This window comes from Chlamydotis macqueenii, chromosome 2, assembly GCF_036417535.1.
Source record: "Chlamydotis macqueenii isolate bChlMac1 chromosome 2, bChlMac1.mat, whole genome shotgun sequence".
Lineage (NCBI taxonomy): Eukaryota > Metazoa > Chordata > Aves > Otidiformes > Otididae > Chlamydotis > Chlamydotis macqueenii.
The window spans coordinates 128945796-128969161 of NC_141557.1; the positions used below are offsets into that span (position 1 = coordinate 128945796).

At 40.5% G+C, this 23366-nt stretch overlaps 1 protein-coding gene across 1 annotated transcript in view; it reads right to left on the reverse strand.

Annotated features, from left to right (window-relative positions):
• Window positions 1-23366, reverse strand: part of EYA1 (EYA transcriptional coactivator and phosphatase 1) — a 92358-nt gene that overhangs the window by 44622 nt on the left and 24370 nt on the right. Inside the window, exons 7-9 of the mRNA XM_086742399.1 lie at window positions 20687-20824; window positions 14063-14145; window positions 13464-13650 (exon numbers count right to left, since the gene is read on the reverse strand). Coding sequence (XP_086598525.1) covers window positions 13464-13650; window positions 14063-14145; window positions 20687-20824 — 408 coding nt within the window. The remainder of the gene's footprint in view (window positions 1-13463; window positions 13651-14062; window positions 14146-20686; window positions 20825-23366) is intronic.

Consider the following 23366-nt stretch of genomic DNA (forward strand, 5'->3'; position numbering starts at 1 on the left):
AAATTATATTTTGCCTTTCAGTTTGAACTTCAAAATGTTCAGCCTCCTTGCTTTTTACATGTGACACTAAAACCAGGATGTTCACTAAAGAGTCCTAACTAAAATAATTAAGTCTACAATAAGTGGCAATACTGTTACATAAATTAATTAAATTGAGTTCAAGTTATATGTAGAAACAGAGATGAATTATTTCAGTAAATATATAAAAAAGGAGTTACTAAAAAAAAAAACCTGCATTCCTTCAAATCATAGAGAGGATCATATCACTTCACAGACAAGATTAAACTCTAAATGAACAATTTTAAGGGATACAATTTTTTTTTTTTAAGAATATTGATTTAAGTCTAAGTTTTCAAACATGCTTTAAGGTAGCCATTATGGTGACTGCTAAGAAAAAAACATCCAGGTGTGAAAAAAAAAAAACCCACACATAGAAATTGAAAACTTTTCCAAATTACCTGGATGCAGACACTTTACTTTTAGATTGCTACATTTGAGCCAGCTGAATAGAATTCTTTCTAAATATGGCATAAAACTGATTCCATATTTTCCCAGGGTAAGTTCAACTAATAAGTTTTAAATATGCATCAACTAAGAAGATGAATTTTATAGTATTTTTCAAAGGCCTACTCAACACTGAACTTTTCCAATGAGTACCTTCAAGATAGGATACGATTCTTTATAAACAGTATTGTACGCTAATTATTATGCTTCAGCAAAATGCATTTACAAAAGTATTTACTGTTGTTGAATAGCTAAAAAAGAATGATGATTTACATATGTAAAAACAGTTTTCCTGAAATCATGCTGGGTAGAAGACTTTTTTCTGTTCTTAACCATCCGTAGACTCAGTAATAGTGAAGTGCTTGAACATTAACACAGCAGACATGCAGCATAAATTATCCTTCCTAACTCATTTTACTAGAAGTACCATACTCCTCAGAAATGCAATAACACATTTTAAAATCCTGCTTCAAGACTTCTCACAGTTTCCAGTTCACAGAGAAAAGGCTTTTATTTTGATGGTTATCATCATTTTTTTTTTCCTAAAAACCTTATTTTTGTGGAGGCAGCTGGAATTTTCAGCATATAATGTGTTTATTGATTTTGCATCTCAGTTAAACTTAACTACTCTTTAAGAAAGCTGTGGATGTGGCTATTTGTATCAATACTAATTTACTTTTTAATTAGCCTAGACCATGGCACTCCAGTTTGAACAGACAGGTATATTTCTCACACAAGTGATTCTTTTTCCAAAAAGAAACATCCTGTTGAGGTCAAAGGTTAGATTAAGGAGGAGACTCTGGACATCTGTGTAACACCACATAATCACAATTACTCAAAATAATAATGGTTGCTTTTGCTGAATGAAAGGAAAAGGTCTTGAAGTTCTCATGTTCAGCCTTCAAATCTCCGCTCAATGGAAATTAGTATATATTATGTATTTCACATTATACTTTCATCTAAGTATCTCAAGCTACATTAAACAAAGCAGAATAACAAGTTAAGATGCGACTCAAGGCAAACAGAGAATCTTCAAAAAAGACTCAATTTATACCTAAAAGAGTGATTCTGTGCCTACAACAAACACAAAAACCATCCAGCAACATCAGTCTACATAACTGAAGACTGATTTAAATGTTGACAATCATGTACATTCCTATAATATACTTTTTTTCTCATGACAATGTACACTTCAGAATATTTATTTAAACTAGTATTTTGAATGCTAATTGCTCTTTCACCTACTGTACTAAAATGTAAATAAGAAATCCTAACTCAACTAGGACAAATTTTCACAACATTTTAAACTTAAATGAGCTTATCTGCTATACATGATTTTTATTATTAAAATCCTTAATAAAAAAAAAAGAAAAAGAAAAGAAAAGAAAGAAGATAATGCACAAAAGCTTTGAAAGAAATTATAACCCAGTAAAATAAACAGACTAGAATTTCTTCAACAGGTAAACCGGCCAATGGTGTTTTAAATAAGTGCTCTAAAATTCAGAGGCAACGAAAAATTGCATTTCCTATAGACTAATTGAAATTAGGGTTGCTCGTGGTGTCTGCCAGTATTTTTAGGAGCTTGGCTTTAGATCTCATTTTTTTAAGTTCTTCTCACAAACATGACATGCCTAAAAATTTTAAGTATTAAACTTGGGGTAGTAATAATACTACTAAATAAAACAGGGAATAGATAGCATGGAAAAAGTATAAACAGATCTTTGTGACAAACAAAACCAACTATATCTAAAAGAGTGAGCACACAGAGCAGAGCGTGGTGAAGGTAGGGAAGAAAGTCTGTAAGAGCTATCCAGCTTTCCATTTTTGCAAATACCTTCATTTAAGTATACTGCATTCAAAATTTCAAACACAGGGCTGCAAATTTGGGTGCAGGCTCATTTCCATCTCCCCTTCTCAGGTGCAAGTCATCTGTCTGAACAGGCCAGACTCTAACATGACACACTCCCAGCCCTACCTCAGGACTCCAAGGTTGGTCAGGTACACCATAGCCCACCCTTCTGGAGCCCGTTATACCTGCATCATTCCCAAAAGAGGTTTGTCTGTCTTGCTCTTACACATCTCTCCAGACAATCTACTCTGCTGCTTTAACAGCCATACAATTAGAAACAAAACTTAGAAGTTCAGTATTCATTACAGTAATTTAAGTTCCACTCATGAAAGTGGGGAAAAATTTCTTCCGTTCATGGTATTTCCATGCATTTGAAGACTGTTTTCAGATCCCCTTTGTTGTTAGGTTAACCTTTCCCTGACAATCCCCTTTTCCAAGCTTTGTTTATTGCTCTCTCTTTGCTTTCCAAACTGGACACAGTAATCCAAAGCGAAGTTGAGCAAAGCTTTACTTCCTATGTCTCGCAGGCTACTGTCCCCCAGACACCACTTGGTAGGGGACAATTTGCATTTTCTGCAATATTTTCAATAAATGTTAGTTTCAGGACCCCTAGATAATCTTCCAAGGAAAGACTTGGACAAATATTGTACAGGAACTGAATACACAACATTGCTAATACCTGGAACTTCTGGGCCTACTCAGAAGACCAGTCTGCTATGAACAGTGTGACAGATGGCAGTAATCAATGGGGGGGAAATGTGACATAGTGTGTAAGAAACTTATTCCATGTATGGAAAGGGAAACCATAGCATGTACTCTTTGGATTAAGGTTGCTCAACAAGGCAGCCTCCATGGGCATGGCTGGGTTACCAGCTCACTGTCCAATGGCCGCTCTCAGGTCCTCATAAGGAAACCCAATGAAAGAATCCAGTATTCAGCTGATCCCTGAGCCTTGACAAGCCCAAGCCCTGACAAATTCTGAAGCAAGAAAAACAACAGTGGCTGAGGGTACTTGGTGTGCCACTAATATCTGGAGTACTGAGAGCGGTCCCCAGGGAAAGGTAGAGCCTGGAAGGAGCTGCCAACATTCCCCATCCCACATTTGTGCAGTTCATCATTCCTGCCTAAATGTATACCTCACACCTGCTCCTATTCAGATCACATCTCCATTTTTTGAGTTCTCATCCTGTCTCCAAAGAACTTGCAGCCCCTCTCAGCATGGTATCATCTACATATTTAATAGGCAAACACATTCTGTTCCGTCATCTAAATGATTAATGAAAATGCTGGGCCCAAGGCAGACACTGAGGAATGCTGCTGTAGCCATCCTTCTATTTCAACAGTGAGCTCTCACTGACTTCTCTCTGGACATGGTTTCCTAAACAGCTTTATATCATTCTGCTGTAGTTTCTGCTAGACTGCTTTAGCCCAGTTTGCTTAAAAGATTGTTAAGTGAAAAGATTTTACTGTCAGGTCAGAATAAGTCTTGCTGTAGTCAAGCTATGTAGCCACAAAACAGGTTATTGTTATACCCATTATTCCACAGTCATCGATTGGAGTGTGTCAATTTGTTCAACCTCAGCTGACTTCATGGTACCAGATATATTGTAATATTAGCTGAGGGCAATTATTATGTTTCTAAACCACTGAATTTAATTTTATCCTGTTCTTGAGCATTACAAACATAAAATCATGAGCAGAAAAGGGGGTGAGGATCAGCTCTTCACTGCCTGTCCCAATACTAAAGCAGGACCACCAAAGGAAGCTGGCAGAAGCCAGGTTAAACCCAAGAAGTTCAGACAAAAGTTAGGAGATTTGTGGTACCTTTTCCCCAAAAAAAATTCCAGGCTCCCAAAAGATTACAAGGTTTCAAGGGGAGCCTGAAGACACACCTGGAAGAGAAGAATTCACGGGTACTATGGCCATGCTGTATTAGTAGGTTGGGTCTGCAGGACCAAACAAGTGGTGGCAATGACCTCAGGCTTCACTGCCTGCTTCTGGGAGGTCATTTTAGTGTAGGCCCAGCCTGATCTAGTCTCCTGAGCATCCTCAATAGGGGCTGGAAGAATTGGGTCCTATCCTGGAGGATACCTTCCAGGTTAGTTTTATCTGGAAGGACTCCAGCCATGTGCTCTAGGACCACTCTGCTGAGCAAAGCTCTGCATCAGAAGAGACTCCTGCTCTTAATTAAAATGCTAATGTGTGCACGCCCTAAACATACAAACAACAGCAGCTTTGGAAATCCCCTGAGACAAAAATATCTTGAAGCTGGAAAAGTGCTTAGGGTAAATCTTACACAAGCTTAGCCTGTCCTCACTGCTCCTGGGGTGTCTGCTGACAGCCACTGTGGCACGCAGGGTATGGGGCCAGTTGATTTGTTGGTCTGGACCACTACAGCCATTTCTGTGTTGCATATGCCTTCACAAAATTATATTAATAACGTAGCAACAGTTACTCTTCTGCATCCATTAACAGACACATACCTCTGCTATGGCACCTCTCTGCACTCAGCCCCAGGCAAACACTAAATGTCACAGCTTGTTTCTGCTTCAGACACTCAAGAGTTCCCTCTTCCAAACCCTGACCAAGTGTAATAAACCCAATCTTGACTTCTTTAGTCAGTCAGAAAAACATTTTAAATCCAGATTCTATAAATGCATGCCTCTTTTTCCAGCTGTGATTGGCACCCCCTGCTCCTGACCCCTATAGCATACAGTGACATCAAGCCAGAGAAAACTACACATAGCTGTGAGGAATAAAATATGTTACATTCTAGTTTACCTAAAATACATGAACCATACTACAGCAGACTTTCCCCTATGCTTCGAGGCACTATGTTGTTCCAACTTGACATAACATTTCATAAGCAGTTTTGATGGTTTTGTCACACAGGACAATTTTCCATCATCTCATAAATAAGAATACTTTGATTAATTATGAATATATAATACTGCCACAGATATACTGTTTGCAACACCATATTCTGTAATTCCTCTCTGTTTGTTATGGAATTTCCCTGTAAGTAATTGCTGTATTTTCTTACTATTGATTCAATGTACTATACAGCAATAGTATGAAATGAGAAATCTGGGGAAAACTAGCTATCCCAGAAATCAAAAAATCAAGTCTATGTCTAGGTAAATCCAACTGGCAAGTGTGTGAGTGGAACTCTTGCTGTTGACAAAGGCATTGCAAATTTAATCAGACTTTTTCCCTACTACACTGAAAGGGTATGCAAAAAAAGAGTAAACACACATTATCAAAGTAATCATATCTCATGTCACAATGTAAATCACATGGACAAGATGGGTCTAGCATAGCTAGCACAGTCAAATGTCTCTGTAAGCAAGTATGTACAAATATTTTCCATTTAGATTGTGCCTAGATTAATGGTTTCCCCTCAAATCTTATACTTCATTTTGAATAAAGACTTTAAATCCTCAGTCCAATGTTATTTCAACTCCTGAATATCAAAATAAAAATATAAGATACAGGCAGTTTGAATATGTCAGTCTCATGCTATGATTTTCTTACTTTTGCATAAATAAAGTTTACTTTTGCATAAATAAAGCTAAACACAAAAATTTCATGAGCACTATACAAACTTCTTCCTTTAAAGCCTACATAAAACTGGACCAGGATTAAACAATGCAGCAGAATCACATAGATATTTGACAAAAAAAATCAAAATCTTCACCTCAAAAGCCAATCTAACCAATGTCCTTTGAGGACCACGAGCATACTATTATAAATTTGGCAGAAACTCTTAGTAGTCTGTTAAAAGTATTGGCAAAAATGCCTATTTATTTCAAGGCTTGGGTGGCTTTTTGATTTAGGATTTTATATTCAAAATAATGACAAAATATCATATTAACAGTGTATCTTATATATAACAGTATACATTAACTGTATGACAACAGCTCTGCAGTGGTCCAGTTTTCTCCAGCTTTCAATGCTGAGGGAAAAAAGATGAAGCAATCCCATAATGGTGCCGTAGTTCAGCCCTGATCGGGACCAGACTACGCAGTCTCTCTCTCGCTCCCCCCACCCTCCGAGAGAACAGGGGGAGATGATATAAGAAAAATGGCTCAAGGTTTGAGATAAGGACGGGGAGAAATCCTTAAAGTTACCGTCACGGGCAAAACAGACTCAACTTGGGGAAAACTATTCATTTATTTCTAAAATTAGCAGGAGAATGAGACAGGGAACAAGATAACCTCCCCGCCACCCCTCCCTCTTCCCAGGCTTAACATTATCCTACTACCTTCCCCTCCCGAGCGGCACGGGGGGGGAAAGGGAATGGGGGTCGCGGTCAGTTCATCACGCGTTGTTTTACGCCGCTGTATCATCGTCAGGGGAAGAACTCCTCGCATTCCTCCTCTGCTCCAGCGTGGGGTCCCTCCCACGGGCCACAGTCCTTCGTGAAACTGCTCCGGCGTGGGTCATCTCTTCCACGGGGTGCAGTCCCTCTAGAACAGCTGTCCCAGCGGGCCCTCCACGGGCCACAGCCTCCTTCAGGCCTCCACCTGCTCTGGCGTGGGGTCCTCCACGGGCTGCAGGTGGATCTCTGCCCCTCCGTGGACCTCCATGGGCTGCAGGGGGACAACCCGCTCCACCATGGTCGTCACCAGGAGTTGCAGAGGAATCTTGGCCAGGAGCCGCATTACTCCTCCCCCTCCTTCTTCACTGACCTTGGCGTCTGCAGCCGTTCCTCACAACAGGCTGGCAGATGTCTCTCAGGATCCTTTTTACATCTTATTCACTTCTCATCTCCTCTCCACTTCTTGCAGCCGGGCCGGGCCGAGTTGGGCCCAGTCGGCTGCCCGGCGGGAGGCCAGAGGGTGAGGCCTGCAAGGCCCATGAGGCTCGCGCCTCCCCCTCTCTGCCCCCCACTCAGCTCCTTCACATCTTCTCCTGTCCTTTTTCCTGTTTTCCCCTACTTAAATACGTTATCGCAGAGGTGTTATCACGGGACATTCTGCTACCAATTGGCTCGGCCTTGGCCAGCAGCGCGTCCGCCCTAGGCCCGGCCGAGTCCACCGAACAAAGGGGAGCGACTTCTAGCAGTTTCCTACAGAAGCTACCACCTTAGGCCCCCCCTCACTAACAAAACCAGAACAAATGGGCAGGTAGTACCTTTCTCCTTCGTAGGCTTTTCTTCCTTACTTGTTATTTATTCTTTCAAACAATTTGAAATTATTGTTACTTTTAATCCTACTAAAATCAATAATGAAGATCCTATTTATCTATTTTTAAAAGTCTATTGAAAAGTGCATCAAGTTCTTAGCCTCAACATATTTTGTGACAGTGAGTCAGGCTATATATTGTTGGATGCAATGCAAAAGAGTTAAAAGTTGTACCTTGTTAATATAAAAACAGGAGAACAACCATTATAAGAAAAGCAAAAACAGTGCTGTACTTTGCCATTCCCTGTCTCATTTCTGTTTTTACAGAATTTTCCCTCAGTTTCCTTCCTATATAAATATATACCCTAGGTTTAGTCTTCATTTATGTTTATGAAAAAGAGCAAAAATTAGAACACTAGTAATGTACTGTGAATACAGCAGTATTTGTTTCCATACAGGTATTAGTGAAAAGTTGTCTGTATAGTATATTCACTCTGTTTTGCTTTCCTGTCTCTAATTTATTGTTGTGAAATACAATAAAGAGAAACTGTAAAAGTAGCTTTCCCTTTTGCAATACTAAATGTGATATAGTGTTCAAGGAAAAAGAAGTTTAGTCTTTAAGAGCAAAATGGTGACCCATGGCTGAGAACAATTTTTGTTGGCCAGCACAGCCCTTGTGGGGTTTTTAATCTGCATTGTGAAGTATGTGAGTAATATGAAAAAAAATTCTTCCAGTAATATCTTAAACACACATACTGCAGTAACCAAGAAAACGGAAAGAGATCAAATCTCAAGAACAATGCAAGTCTCTCTTGTGAGAAACACTACTGAATAAATTATAAATACAGCATCATATTAAATAGAAGGGTAAATTCAGCTTTGTTGACCAAATTCCTAAACAAAAATGTGCACAAATCAAGAAATTTTTGTTACCAGCTGTGATGATGGAATTGAAATACTGCAAGAGAAAATTATTAAAGCTTTAGAAACTCTTAGAAATACACATTAGGAATGTTCCTCTAATTATTTTAGAACATCAGGGCAGGCATAATGGACTGAGGCAAAACTACATTCATCCAGGATAAATTTCAGCACTGGCCAACAGCAGATGACTAGGTGAGAGAGCGTAAAAAGAACAGACACCTACACAGTGCTAATTCATCCACTGTTTCCAGTGATTTTTTCTGTCAAGAATTTCTTGAATTTATGTTGGTGTCTGTGTAAATCCAATCTTTGAGTTTGTCTAAGCAGTGCTTGAACTGGCATAAACTTTTTGCATCCAAAACTTCCTGCAGCAAGGAGCTGCACAGCTTACCTATATGCAACATAAAGAAATAATTCCTTTTGTTCACTCACTGAAAGCTCATCCCTGAAACAACCTAATATTCTATTGTTATTCTGATGAAAAATATTTTCTTCTGTAAAGCAAAAGTCAGAATTCTATAAGTGGAAAAAAAAACTTTGGAAATTCTCACTTTTGAACTGAAACAAAATTTCCAAGAAAATCTGAAGCAAAGCACACATTAAAAATTTGAAATGCCATACTGAAATTAATTTTTTTTTGTTTAATAATTTTCTGATTATGTCACTAGCAAAAATACAGCCTTCTGTTCACAAGAAAATAACATTAATTTGTGTGTCTGACTTATGGAGACAGAGACTATGAACCTCTGTGCAATTAAAAGGTTTTGTCATGACTGAAGTACAGAAAATTTTTCAGATCCACAAAGGAAAGAGAAAGAAGAAACACTGAGCATGGAAAATCTCTGGTTCTTCTGCAAGAATCCCTGAACATCCTGGATTGCATAGCAAAACCTTGCATATTTAACTAGACACTGTGGGAAACCATAAAAGGATTATTTTGTATTTGGACAAGGAATTAAACATATTTTAAGTGACATTATCTGAGCTTTCTGAGTCTGCAAAACTCTACTAAAAATGTCACAAGAGTACATAATTACTTTCTCTCTTTTCACATATTTCTTACCAGACTCTTCTGTTTCACTTACTGGCCCAAATTCATAGGAAACACCTATGTCTGTTAAATTATTCTCGTGCCTCTGTAAAGTCTGAAGGTTGTTTTCTGCTTGTCCTGGCATAGTTCAGAACTGCACAGATTACATGGAGTTTTAAAATATAGAAGATGTCTAGGAATATCAGCACCCAGTAAGAACAGCTGCAATTCAGCAGCTGGAGCCCATCCTACTAAAGAGGTACAATAGCCTAATGTGATGGCTCTGCACTGCTCACCACTATCGCTCATATGCAGCATTCCAGTTGTAGAGAATTAGCAGCCTAACTTGACCAGATGTGGCAAAACATCCTACAAAAATTTGACTAATTGTAACTAAAATTTGGTTAGTTTGCGCCTTTGTTCTGTGGTTTTTGACCCAGCTGTGAATTTCCTTCTCTCTAATATGCCTTTCACTTGTCCCGACTTCACTAGAATTCCCTTCCTTCATGCTGATCCCTCTTTTCTTTGACCCCAATCTTGCTTTTTCTTCCAAGCACGCTTTGCAATAAGCCTCAGCAAGAAGAAAGAAAATTTACACTGTCCAAGTGGAAATGGCAGGCACAGCACTGGATTCACTGAATGGTCCTTGCTTCCCTTCTACCAGGGTTGAAGTTTTGTGAGGCAGTGAAAGGTTCTCACCTTATTTTAACCTGGGAACCCAACACTGGTATGTCAGCCACCTTAAACTGCTCTCATACCACTGGAGAGGCTTTGGCACCTCAGGATTAAGACCGTAGTTAAACAACTCTAAATAGAAGTACTCATCTCTCTCCACTCAGTACAGAAGGAGCCTAAATGGGCTTGATCTTAACTTAAATGCATAAAGACAAATGCGTAAAGGTAAATGGAGAAATCTGAGTCTAGCCCTACACCTTCTGCTGACTGCAACCTTGTTGTGAAGGGGAACAGTAAGATGGTTTCCATCAGCTCCTCCTAATAGAGAGTGGCCCACAGCAGGTACTTTGCTAAACGTGCCCTTGCCTCTAGCACAACCAGCCGGCCCAAGACAACCCCATACCTACATTAAGAGTTGTTATTTGCAAACCACTTGGAGAAACTTTTTCAAATCTGTTAAATCAGTAACATAAATATCTCAGGGAAAGAGACAGCAGTCTCACAGTGCCAGAGGAGATGTGCACACATTCAAGGAACACATATCTAAGCAAGCAGTGGTAGGGCACTGTCGTGGTTTTGTTTAGTGAGGGGAGGCCTAAGGTGGTAGCTTCTGTAGGAAACTGCTAGAAGTCACTCCCCTTTGTTCAGTGGACTCGGCCGGGCCTAGGGCGGGCCCACTGCTGGCCAAGGCGGAGCCAATTGGTAGCAGAATGTCCCGTGATAACGCCTCTGCGATAACGTATTTAAGTAGGGGAAAACAGGAAAAAGAGGAGGAGAAGATGTGAAGGAGCTGAGTGGGGGGCAGAGAGGGGGAGGCGCGAGCCTCATGGGCCTTGCAGGCCTCACCCTCTGGCCTCCCGCCGGGCAGCTGACTAGGCCCAACTCGGCCCGGCCCGGCTGCAAGAAGTGGAGAGGAGATGAGAAGTGAATAAGATGTAAAAAGGATCCTGAGAGACGTCTGCCAGCCTGTTGTGAGGAACGGCTGCAGACGCCAAGGTCAGTGAAGAAGGAGGGGGAGGAGTAATATGGCTCCTGGCCAAGATTCCTCTGCAACTCGTGGTGAAGACCATGGTGGAGCGGGTTGTCCCCCTGCAGCCCATGGAGGTCCACGGAGGGGCAGAGATCCACCTGCAGCCTGTGGAGGAGGACCCCACGCCAGAGCAGGTGGAGGCCTGAAGGAGGCTGTGGCCCGTGGAGGGCCCGCTGGGACAGCTGTTCTAGAGGGACTGCACCCCATGGAAGAGATGACCCACGCCAGAGCAGTTTCACGAAGGACTGTGGCCCGTGGGAGGGACCCCACGCTGGAGCAGAGGAGGAATGCGAGGAGTTCTTCCCCTGACGATGATAACAGCGGCGTAAAACAACGCGTGATGAACTGACCGCGACCCCCATTCCCTTTTCCCCCCCGTGCCGCTCGGGAGGGGAAGGTAGTAGAGCTAATGTTAAGCCCGGGAAGAGGGAGGGGTGGGGGGAGGTTATCTTGTTCCCTGTCTCATTCTCCTGCTAATTTTAGAAATAAATGAATAGTTTTCCCGAAGTCGAGTCTGTTTTGCCTGTGACGGTAACTTTAAGGATTTCTCCCCGTCCTTACCTCAAACCTTGAGCCGTTTTTCTTATATCATCTCCCCCTATTCTCTCGGAGGGTGGGGGGAGTGAGAGAGAGACTGCGTAGTCTGGTCCCGATCGGGGCTGAACTACGACAGGCACCCATGGATATACAAGTTTACGCTTTCAATACATGAAAGCATAAACTAGAAGAGGGCTTAGGGGTAGGATCCATCATGAGAAAGCCCACCAAATTCATTCAAATTTTTACACAAAACTTTCTTAACAAGAGTTTGAAGATCTGAGGGAAAAAAAAGAAAGAATTCTTAAAAAGGATTGGATAGAAAAGCTCTGTACAGGCTTATAGAGCACAGAAAACTACTTAAATAGGCCTTTAAGCCATTAAGGTTGAACTTGGGAAAAAATATACCTCTTCTCTCCATATCTGTGTTTGCTGTTGCTTTTAGGAAGTATCAACTACTTTTAAAAAGTTTATGCAAAAATTTTGCAAAAGATCAAGACCCAGATGATATAAAATTCAGTTTTAATATCTTGATAAAAGCTAAAACTTGATCACATTTGTTTTGGGGAGTAAGAAGAACTTACTGCTTCCAACTTAAAAAGAAAAGCAAAAAACAAAATCCACTAGAAAACAAAAGAAAAAAATTAAAGTAAAGCAGAGTAACTATGCAGACTCCAATATGCATACATATATTTGAAAAGCCACAGACTCCAATATGCATTCTTATATTTAGAAAGATTCCTTCCTCAAATACATTGCACACACATGTGATCTCGTGTATATAAACACACACACCAGCTGTGTTTCTTCCCTCCTTACTTTCAGCAAACATATCACAAGAGACAACACTGCATACATTTTCTTTCAGGTACACACTCAAGCAGAAAGGCAACAGAGTCCTAGCAAAGTATATTAAACCTCACATTGCACATGTAAGATCAGTCCCATCAAGTACTTCAAGAAAACTAAAAACAACCTCCCTCAACAAAACTCCAAAACAAAACCTTCTGGTAACATTGCCAAATCATAGCTGCTTCTCACCACATTACTGAGAAACACATCTGCAACCTTGGACTTTCTCTCTGACAGATTTCAAATTTCTGCCATCTACTAACTACTGACATACTTGAACTGTTAAAAAATGCAATTTTTTTTTAATAATAGGAAAAGTATTTTTTCACCCCTTATTTCCAAAAACAGCTGGAGCAGTTTGGCATAAGTGTTCAAAAAATATCTCAACTAGTAAAGGACTGCCAAATACCAGCAGGAAAGGTAAAACGACTGGGAAAAAGGACAAGCCACTGAAAATCTTTTCTTAAAATGGAAACACTTGTGCTATTTCAGCTCCCCATTACAAGCATTATTATGTCCTCTGAAAGTGAAAAACACAAAAGCGCTCTTTCAAGTGAACAGTTGGGCTATGGTCTGAAGGCCTCTTGATTTCAGTCTCAGGAAAAATCAAAGGAGTTTCTCTTAATGAAGACAGAGCTTAGAAGCATCAGGTTCTGGTTTAGTGAAAAGACTTTCCCATATCCTGCAACTTTTTAACACAAATATTTTACAAATAAATATAAACAAATCTTATTTTGCACAAGCTTTAAAACTTTTACTGATCCTGTCTTTTCTTTAGTTTATTTTCTGTTAGAATCTGTGCAAGATATGCCACAGGCTCAGGATTAAGAAATAATAAAAAAAAATATCAACAACTACACCAAAAAAAATCCAATTCAACTCCCTTTCAACTTACAAAAATGTGCCTCATAGGGACCATAAAATCCATGTAATTACCTGCTGCAGGATCTGTAACCGCTTGACTGGTGATGCCAGATGGTGGTTCTTGAAGCTGGTATGTTGCATTTGTGGACGGTGTTGTTGGGCTGGTGTTGCTGTTTGTCATGTAATGTGAAGGATATGGTGAGCTATTATAATACTGTGCATATTGGCCCTGGCCAAAACTGGGGTAAGAGGGATATTCCTGCAAGACAAAAATGCAACTGAATAGTCCATCAAAGTTTTGCTACTTTTTCGTATAAATTCCAAAATATAACTACAAGCACATGTCAGACTTTCAGCACGTATGCTTCTTGGACTGGATGCTGTAGGACCTAAAACTGCGAGGCAGTAAAACAAAATCTAAACTACAGCTAATTTAGTGTGTTTTCTCATACAAATAGTTTATTAGACACACTGTGTGAATAAGAACATCAACTCCAGACAATTAGTTCTACTATTGGAAGATGACAAATTGAAGAAAAACATTTATAAACATTAGTTAAACTTGAAAAGATGCTAATTTCTTTCAAAAAGCTTTTTAAGGGCTACATTTCTTCATTGGATGACAATTCTAAGTTTGCCAAAGTTTCTTCAACTCATATTTACAAATTTACCTGCTGTGAACTATTAAATCCAGTAGAATTTGTGAGTGAATTATTTCCTGCATATATTCCTGATGATGTTGTAAAACTGCTGCCTGAAAGAAAATGAAAAATTATGTGAATTACTAAAACACAGTATCGGAAAATAACTTCCATCATGCGATTATATCATAAGGATATGGCATATTTATAATATTTCCCATATGTTGACCGATTTGGTTGTCATCAGCTCTGTAACATGTTAATATATGGAAAGTGATAATTCATCGTTCCTACACTCTGTGTTTCATTACTGCAGGAAAAAGAAATACTTGAAATCTAGACAGGAATTTGGAGCCACCTCAGGTCTGACTGAATATTAGGCTACCCCACCCATCAAATAATACCCAGCGTTGTAGAAGTAGTGAGAGTTTCTTTACTTTCAGTTTTTGTTGAACAAGAACTGCAAGCCTTGTCCCAAGAGATGCTGTCTCCCCTTCCTGAAGTCTACTGGCTCTGTTTCTCCTACTGCCTTTGAGAATCGGGTCCTCTCCCCTTCCCTGAGCCTCAGCCCCTCACAGGAACAGCAAAAGCTGTAACTCTCTGCTCCGAACAGCTCAGCCTGACTACGAAGCCATTAGGATTTGCTAATCGATCATAGACAGCCTTGGGCCACAAATCTTTCTCTTTTTTAATAGAGCCTAGCAGGCAGGACACAAGGGAAAAAAGTACCTCTCCGAGAAGAGAGAGACAAGATTCAATTTAGCCCAGAGACTGAATTACTGCCTGCAACTCCCTCCTCCCCCCTTCATGAGCCACCAAAAGTAGACAGATGGGGCTCTTGTTTAATACCTAACCTGAGAAGCTGTTCCACTAAAAGGGCAGCAACCCCCTTTCAGCTGTTTTGCCCTCACTGGTTATAACCTGGGAGTGACACAGCCGCCAGCTGAGACATATGGATGCCCAGGGTGAAGCTACATAAGCCACCAGAAAGTCTGTAATGAGGCAACCTATTGAACCCGTCCAGCGGGAGAGCACCAGACAGCAAGGAGCTCGCGTTAAAGCTCACGGGTTGTTTACAGCCTCCCTCACCACCAAAACCCGCCTTAGTGCAAAGATATAGCGAGACCTTGGGTACAAAAGCTTGCAGGTGAGCAAAGGAGGCAAGGAAGGATGGAAATCAACAGGGAGCCAGGCGTACAGATGCACTGATCCTCTGATGTACCCAACACAACTCAATTAACAACCAAATCCTATGCAGCGGTTACTCATCGCGAAAAGCCACGTTTCTTGCAAATCCAAACATTGAGGAATGCAAGCAGAGCTGCATGCTTAGTACAACCCCTGAAGCACGTTTGTAAGCTATTTACTTTTTTAAACAAAAAAACCACCAAAACTCCATAGGTATCCTAGCTATAAGAAGTCAGAAGGAAAAATATTTAAATGCTTTGATTGCAAAAGTTACTAAAAATGCACACAAGTTAAGCCTCAAAGTAGATGTGAACTACGTCCAGCAACAGTGGGAGCAAAAGATGAAGCTTAAACTTAACGTGTGATAATGACTGTAAACATTTCTCTTGTGTTTGCTATTAGTGCAAAAGCTCTGTGGTTGTTGATAGATGCTACTAATCCTGTGAACTAAAATCAGATTACTTCAGCAGAAGAGCTGACATCCAAGTTTAGCAGATAGTACAGATAAACAGTACTAATGAGAAAAACATGTTTTAAATTTAATTTAAAATTGGAAAACAGATGTTATATTTTTATTATAACAAATCCCAGAGCCAAAATACAGCTGAAAAATATTTTAAATTGCAAAACTTTGAAATGCTATTTTATTTCTAAGAGTGCTTTGGCTGGAGGAATGTAAGTCACTGTGTCTCTTTTTATTTCTCTAGTTATTTTTGAGTTATGCAGTAATATATACAAACACAGGTTTTATAGGTGCATAGTTTGAGCTATTCTAAAAAAAATATAAAAGGCCTCTCATAAGAAGAAAAAAAAACCAACAAACTTTTTTAAAGAATACATTATCTTTCCACAGAAATGTTGCCAAATAATTTGCAAGAGCAAATGAGAAAAGTAATTACATGCCAGCCAGCATCTATCCCTCTCAGACAAAGACACACACATACTAACTCACAGATCTCTCTCTTTCATCTCATGGTCAGCACTGGCTCCTATGGAGGAGGGGTAGGGGTCTCCTAGACCGTAACAAACATGAAGCAGGTTTCTCAGAAATGGCTCTGTGGGCCACCCAGAACTACTGGCCTAAAGTTGTTTTTAAAATACTCCAATTTTGCCATTTGTTTTTTAAATAATCAGCAGTGGCACAGCATAGAGCTCCTGCTCCCATCTTAGCTGAACAAACAGAAAAATAAGAATCTCTATGAAATGTGTGAGATTTACCGCCCCAACATTGCCAGCTACATAGCTTTAAAATGTGATAAAAGCTGTAATTTGCGGGTCAAAGGTCTATTTTGCAAAGAGCGCGGACCCATAGTAAAGCTGGGAATCCCAGTCAGCACTGGAAGATGGCCAGATCCTGCTGGGACCAGGGCACGGGCTCCAGGCGTGGGGCTTGCCCCCATGCCACTGTGACGTGCAGGATGTGGTCCTCCCCTGTGTATTTGCCGCAGAAGTCCATTTGCTTTCCTAGCTCAGTCTCCTTGCCATGAGCTATGTCTATCACCAGGGTACAATGTATGTGGCAGAAGTTTAGTGCAGCACTCCTGGGAAAGCCTAAGACAGCCAGATGGGCTATTTAAACTCAAGGTTTCTTCCGCTTGCTTACAGTGTCTAAAAATCCTTGGCAAATTCCCCCTTGTTGTCCTAGTAACTGCTTAGCCATCCAGCACAATATTTTTATACTGTATAATAATAACTGGATACTTTAACGTTTACTTTTTTATGGATGGATTCCCAAATGAATTGGTTAGTATATTCTCAAACATCACAGCCTTGGTAACTAAAACAGTGCTGGGGCTCATCACAGGTCCAGTACCCTTCCAGTGGTAGGATACTTGGGTGCAGGGTAAAAGCCACGCTTTCATCACTATCAAAGGATACACAAGACAGTTGGAAATGCAGCTCATTCCTTGGCGTTTCCCTCAGCCCTTCTTCACTCCATTTAGGCTCACTGAGCAATCCTTGTAACTCTGCCAATATAGGAACAACGGCCCATTCCCACAGCCATTAGTCATGTAAGTGGTCTTTCAACATCTATGAAGCAACTTACATAAAAAACAGCTTAAGGAACATACTCATTAAAGTAAGGGTGGGTAGAAGTGGGGAGGTAGGGCATCAGAACCACCTAGGTCCTCTTCCTACCCTCTCACCTCCTTGCCCCCAGTTATAGGGATAATAAATTTGTAACAAACAAAAATCCAATTACCAGAATAACCTTAGTAAGGAGTCACAGGCAGTGATTTTCCTCATCATTTTCAAAAGTTGGCAGCCTCTCCCCCTGCTATTGTTCGGTGACTAATCACGCTGTAATTTTAGCAGGGTCAGGAAAAGCACTGGGTTTAATTGGCTGCACACGCACTGCAAGGCAGTGCCTTTAAGTTGCAGGGAGCCATTCACCCCAGGGAGACGAACCAGAATAACTCCAAAGCTTTTGAGCGCGAGGTAACCTCAACCAGGGAGCACAAGCGCGGCAACTGCAAGGCTGCTACGAAATCCCCTTTACTGCAGACAAGAATGCCAGCAGGGCCCCAAGCACACTGTCTTGTAATGCTTGGTTGTGAAGTAGGTTGTGGGATCCAGTACCTCCATTTCGCAGCTCAGCAGCCGCACACAGGAGATGAAGAACAGCTATAGCAGGCTATGACAAGGCTGAGGCTGCAGCCTGCCTGTACACTGCTAGAGGGGAAAGGGAGAATAACCTCATTTCCCTCTCTGGAGGTTTCTGCACAAACAACAGAACAGCAGCAGCACTACCCCCGTCTTTTGTCAAGAGAATAAATTTTGTCCCTAAATAATAGTTGAAACTATGAATAGGTTCTCCTTCCAAAATTAAATGAAGAAAGGGAAACAAATGTTCCTGTTTACTTTTAACATCTGTTCCACCAAAAGGAAAAATTAAGTAAATTTAAAGTTGTTTCAAATTCAAAAGTTAGCCTAATGAAAACATTAAAAAGACATATTATCATGTATAGTATAGATATATACTGTCAACATTTAATTACAAGAAAGACATGTTTAGCAATGTTTCTTCCTTAGCTTTTAACAATGCCACTAATATTTTAATTTGTAATAGTCTCCTTATTTCCGTTCTTATGGTCTGCAAGGTTTCTGTAGAAGACCAGTCCTTCCCTCATCCACACACCGTGCTGTTCAAAAGCACAACAGAAATGACATACAGGGTCCCCCAGACTCTCCCACTCTGACCTGTGGCTGTTCCACCCAAACCAGACTGTCAGCGATTTGCTGCCTTCCACAGGTGTGCAGCTCTTCGCCCACGCACGGCACAGCTGGAGCAAAACCCAGGCTCAGGCCCACTCCTCCCTCAGCCCTGTGGACAATACTATCGTGAAACCAATGCCTCTGACTCTTCTCTCATTAGAGCTTCACAACTGGGTCATCTTTACCCCATTTCTTTTGCAGAATATTTTTAGATCCTTGTCTTTCAATGTGTACAGCTGAAATGCCTTCCAAGATCTTACTGTTCCATCTCTTGACAACCGCTACCCTTTCATGACCTTGACAGTTCTCATCTTCTACACATTTTGCATATAGCAGAAAACAAAGCAATACCCTTTATGACAGACCTCTATGTAGTCCATTGACTGAGTCCTAGCTTTGCTCTACTAATGCCAGAATTCACTGCTTACTCTTAAAATTTTCCAACAAGCACTCTCTCACATTATCCCATGCTGCTCCCCCTTTCCTCCCTCCATCAAATGAGTTTCCCACAGACATCTGCAAAACCACTTCATTGTCCTCCCTAAAATCCCTTTTTATTGACATCGCTCTGCTCTGTATCTTACAAAAAAAGCCAAACCCTACAAACTTTAGAGCTGTTAGATAACCAATATGGGGTGACGATTGTTTATTATGCCTAAACAGTGTCAGCTTTATTGTTATATTAGGCCTTCCTAGCCTGAGTGTTTTATTTTAGCCTCCAGCTTCTATGAGGACTATATTTTCATTTGGCTGTAAAAGGTAGCAGAACAGGACCCCGATACACAACTGTGGCAGGAAGGCATTGCAATAGAAATGACAGGTGACATAGACATGATTTTTTAATAACTCTATTTCCTGGTGACCATGAATTATCAATTCCTTAAAAGCTGTAATGTCGATCCAGGAGTTCCCCACAGCTGCTGTTGGCAAGCACTTTGAGCTCTCTCCTACAGAGAGGCAGGGTTTTTTTTCAGGGTGGGTATGTGTGATTTTAGTGTATATGTTTTTTAGTGTGGCTATCTCCAGAAAGCAAAAACTAATAACCTGGTTATGGTTATATCTACTCCAGTAAGTAGAAGATCACCACTATTCAGCACGTAGATGAAAGTTTGCATACCACTCTTACACTATCTTCCTTTTACTAGTCAGAGCACACTACAAGTAAGCAATACTTCAGATGTCAGATAGTTGCTTCTGCCCTACAGAGCTACTCAACAAACAGTTCAATAAGAGATTCTAAAAAAAAAAAAAAAAAAACCCCAAAAAAACCAACCAAAAACCATCTTTCTTCTGTCTAAGAAAAAGACTGGATCAATATACTCTTAAAGCTGTGGAACAAAAGCAAAACCTCATTCATTTGGTCTCTGAAAGCACTTCTGCCTCAAGACATTTCACGGAGCATTTACATGATGGTGCACAGTTTAAATGGAGCATGATAATAATAGAGAGAGCTGTTAACTTTTTAGAAATGTGGTCTAATTCTGTGAGTGATCACTTATTTCAACAGTTCTAAAATCTGCAACAAACCTGATTTCAACTGTCAAATTCAGGGGTGAAAAGTCCTACAGTAGACATCTAAAATTAGTTATTTGTAGTAAACTAAGATTTTTATAAATATCCCTTGAAGTGGTGAAAATCCAGGATCAGGCATACCCAGCAACTTCCCAACACAAAGGCGAAAAAGGAATTGGGAGAACAAGGTGGACCATATTAAGTAAACTAAATAGGTGAGTAAGGCTACAAAATATAATTGATAATAATAGCCCCCACACACAAAGACTTACAGCTTTTAAATAGACTTCAAAGAAACAGACTTCAATCATAACTTAGCTACCTCCACAGTTGCAGTAGGTATTTTTATCTTCTTCTCCCTCCCCAAACACACTCAAGTGTCAAATTATATTTGGCACTTCCTAAATTCATAATCCTGACACGTTTTTCAGGACTTGCTTTGTCACATTCACTATTGCTATTCAGAGACACATTTTTACTGTAATAACACTACAACACTTCACTATTTAAAATTAATGAAGTCACTAAGCAAGGGATCTACCAAACTGCTGAGAGCTGGCCCGTCGCTGCTCTCAGCAAAGGCAATCATCATTTCAGCTCCAACTGCAATAACATCAGAGGTAAGTGCTAGAGCAAACATTCATTTTTGTCCTAGGAATGTAAGAAATAAGGGGAAAAAAACCCACAACCCATAGCATTAACTATACCTAATTAATGGTAATATCTGTTTATACAGACCTTGCATCTGGTAGCTATAAGGAGCCTGTCCAGGTTGAGGTGTGCTAAAGCTGGCACCGTAGCTTAGAAATCCTGTCTGTCCAGGTGACTGTGACTGTGCCAATCCACCTTCTGTCTTGATGCCTGCCCACAATGCACCTAAATCAGTTAGTGACAGCAAATCTATTTGTTCATATTCAAACAGGGATGGAAAATAAAATCACTTAACAGCACTTTTAACATATACCTACTATTGCATGCATGAGAATGAATACTGAGAGCATGCACAAATGAACAGGGTAAGGGCAGCCTAAAAGCACACATAAAACTGAAGTTCACCAGGGAGAGATTAAATTCAAAACTGTGTTTCCAATAACTGCAAAAGAAATTTATACATGAACAGGAAGTTGCATTATTCCTTTTTTCCTTTCCTGTCAGAGGCTAACTTTTCCATATATTCATGACATTTCACAGAGGCAGATTAGCAACTTTATATGCTTTTAATGAAGCATAGCATAGCCAAGCTCTCCTGCCATCCAGCCATTAATGACATAACTGAGATTTGCATTGTATAATATTCCTACATAAAAATTACATGGCTCTGAGTGCAATGGCTTTCTAAGGAATCAGGAGTGGATAAAGAGAACTAGCTAGCATGCAGTGTAATGATGATTTTCAAAGCTAATTAAACAGTATAGGAGGCATTCAGTCTTTTAACAAATAAACACCTAATAGACAGGAACTATTCCTGAAGCAATGTCCAAAACTAGGAAAAACATAGCAGAGAGTCATTAATCTGCACTGACAGGGAAATCCATTACACATCACATTACCCTCATTTCCAAATTTAGTAATAAAAGAATTCAAAGTCCAATTAATTGAGTGACTTGCCTCCCAATTTCAGCGATTCTTCCCCCAATTTGTAAGGCAACAAGCAAGTAAATATCAGGAAGTGAAACACTGAGGAAATGCACACAATTCGGCCTCTGTCTCTTAGTTTTAATTATAAGGTTGTCCCAACATGAACTACCATTTAAAAATAATTATAGCCAAAGCAATGGAAAAGTAATACAATACTCCTAGGTTTCACTGTGGCATTCAGTGATACCTCATTGTTCAGAAACCACCGTTATTTGACCTGAATTAACTAAGTGTGAATTAGTAACATTCCTTTGAAAATGACTGTTAATCCAAGCCTATTTCCTGGTTGTATTTTTTCTTTTAAACAATATTCAACAACGTTTGAAGGTAGGAGAGGGCTGAAAAGTTACCATGTTTGCAAAACTCCAATATCTCCCTGTATACAAATGGCAGAATATTATCTTCTGCCATTTAAATAATTTTCAACTGCTGTCATTAATTACCCTTCATTCTTTCTGCCAGACCTGCTAACTGCCAGACTGTTTGCTTCTTTTTCCCTGATGCTTACTGTGGCTTCTGTTTCATGTTACAATTAAACAATCTCAATGATGAATTTGACACCTCATTTCCAAGGGGAAACCCCCCCCCCGCCCCCCCCCCCCCCCCCCCCGCTATGGATGTTTGGTTTTTTGTATTTGTTATCTGTTCAAGGACTTCCAAAATGCTGATTAAATACTGCTTAGAGAAAGTTTAACTAAATCAAGCATTACATTTCTAATCTGGCTTTAATGGCCTGATTCAACTCCATCTCAGATGAAGCAAGAGGAGGCGATCAAAGGCAGTGGCAGGAGGATGCCACTTGAGTGAAGACAACTTGGCACTGACATGCCCTTTTGCAAACCTCCATGTTATGAAGAGCCTTTCATCTCCTGGGACCTACTCTTCCCACCTGCTCCCATTCAGAAAGCCTCCACTCAAACCTTGATGCTCCCTTCTCCTTCTCCCAAGTCTAACGTGTGCAAGGAAATGGGAAGGGACAGCGAGAAAACATAAGTGGATTGCCACTGTCTGGAAAGAAAAGAAGTTGGTAAGCAAAGCCTTTGCTAGATGCTGGTGGTGGAGCAGGCAGGAGGAGGGAGCTTCAGGAAATTCTCCAGCCTCCTCAGAGGCTTTGCAGATGAACCAGAGCCAGGAGCCCCTGGGAGGCAGCTGTCAGTGGCATTCCCCTCCACCCCTCTTCCTGCCTGTTCAGCTGCACCACGGTGGAGGTGGGGGAGTGGAAAAATAAAGAGGCTAGAGGTGTATTTGAGACAGCCCCTTCCCAAACTCTGCCCTAGACAGAAAACTTCAGGGACGTTGATATGTGAATTCACAAATACTTTTTCTTCCAGTAAGCTCCAGAGCAAGGAAATAAAAAGAAAGAAGCCCCTCACTCCAACTCTGAGTTTTTCCTTTCACATATGTTGTAAGTCTCCTCTCTTTATACCTACTTGAAGGTCTCAGCCTGGGAGAGCGAAAGGCAAGGCAGATCATGCTTGGGGGTCTAAGCTGCAGACCCAAGAGGAGAATTTTAGCTCTAAAGAAGGCTTCCATTCTTGTCTATTGCAAAGGAGCATGTCAATGTTCCCCACATAATTTATTTTGGAAATACGGACTGTATGATGTGCCTTAAATACACAAAAATATATATGGTGTTAGGTCCTAAAATTTTTAAATATTACTGCTATAAAGTAATTCAGTGAGGAACACCTTGGCCCCAGTCAGGAGGCACAGTCTGAAAAGTACAATCTACTTGGTGTTAAAATCCACTTGTCTCACAAGCTGGGGGGTTCAGTGGTGA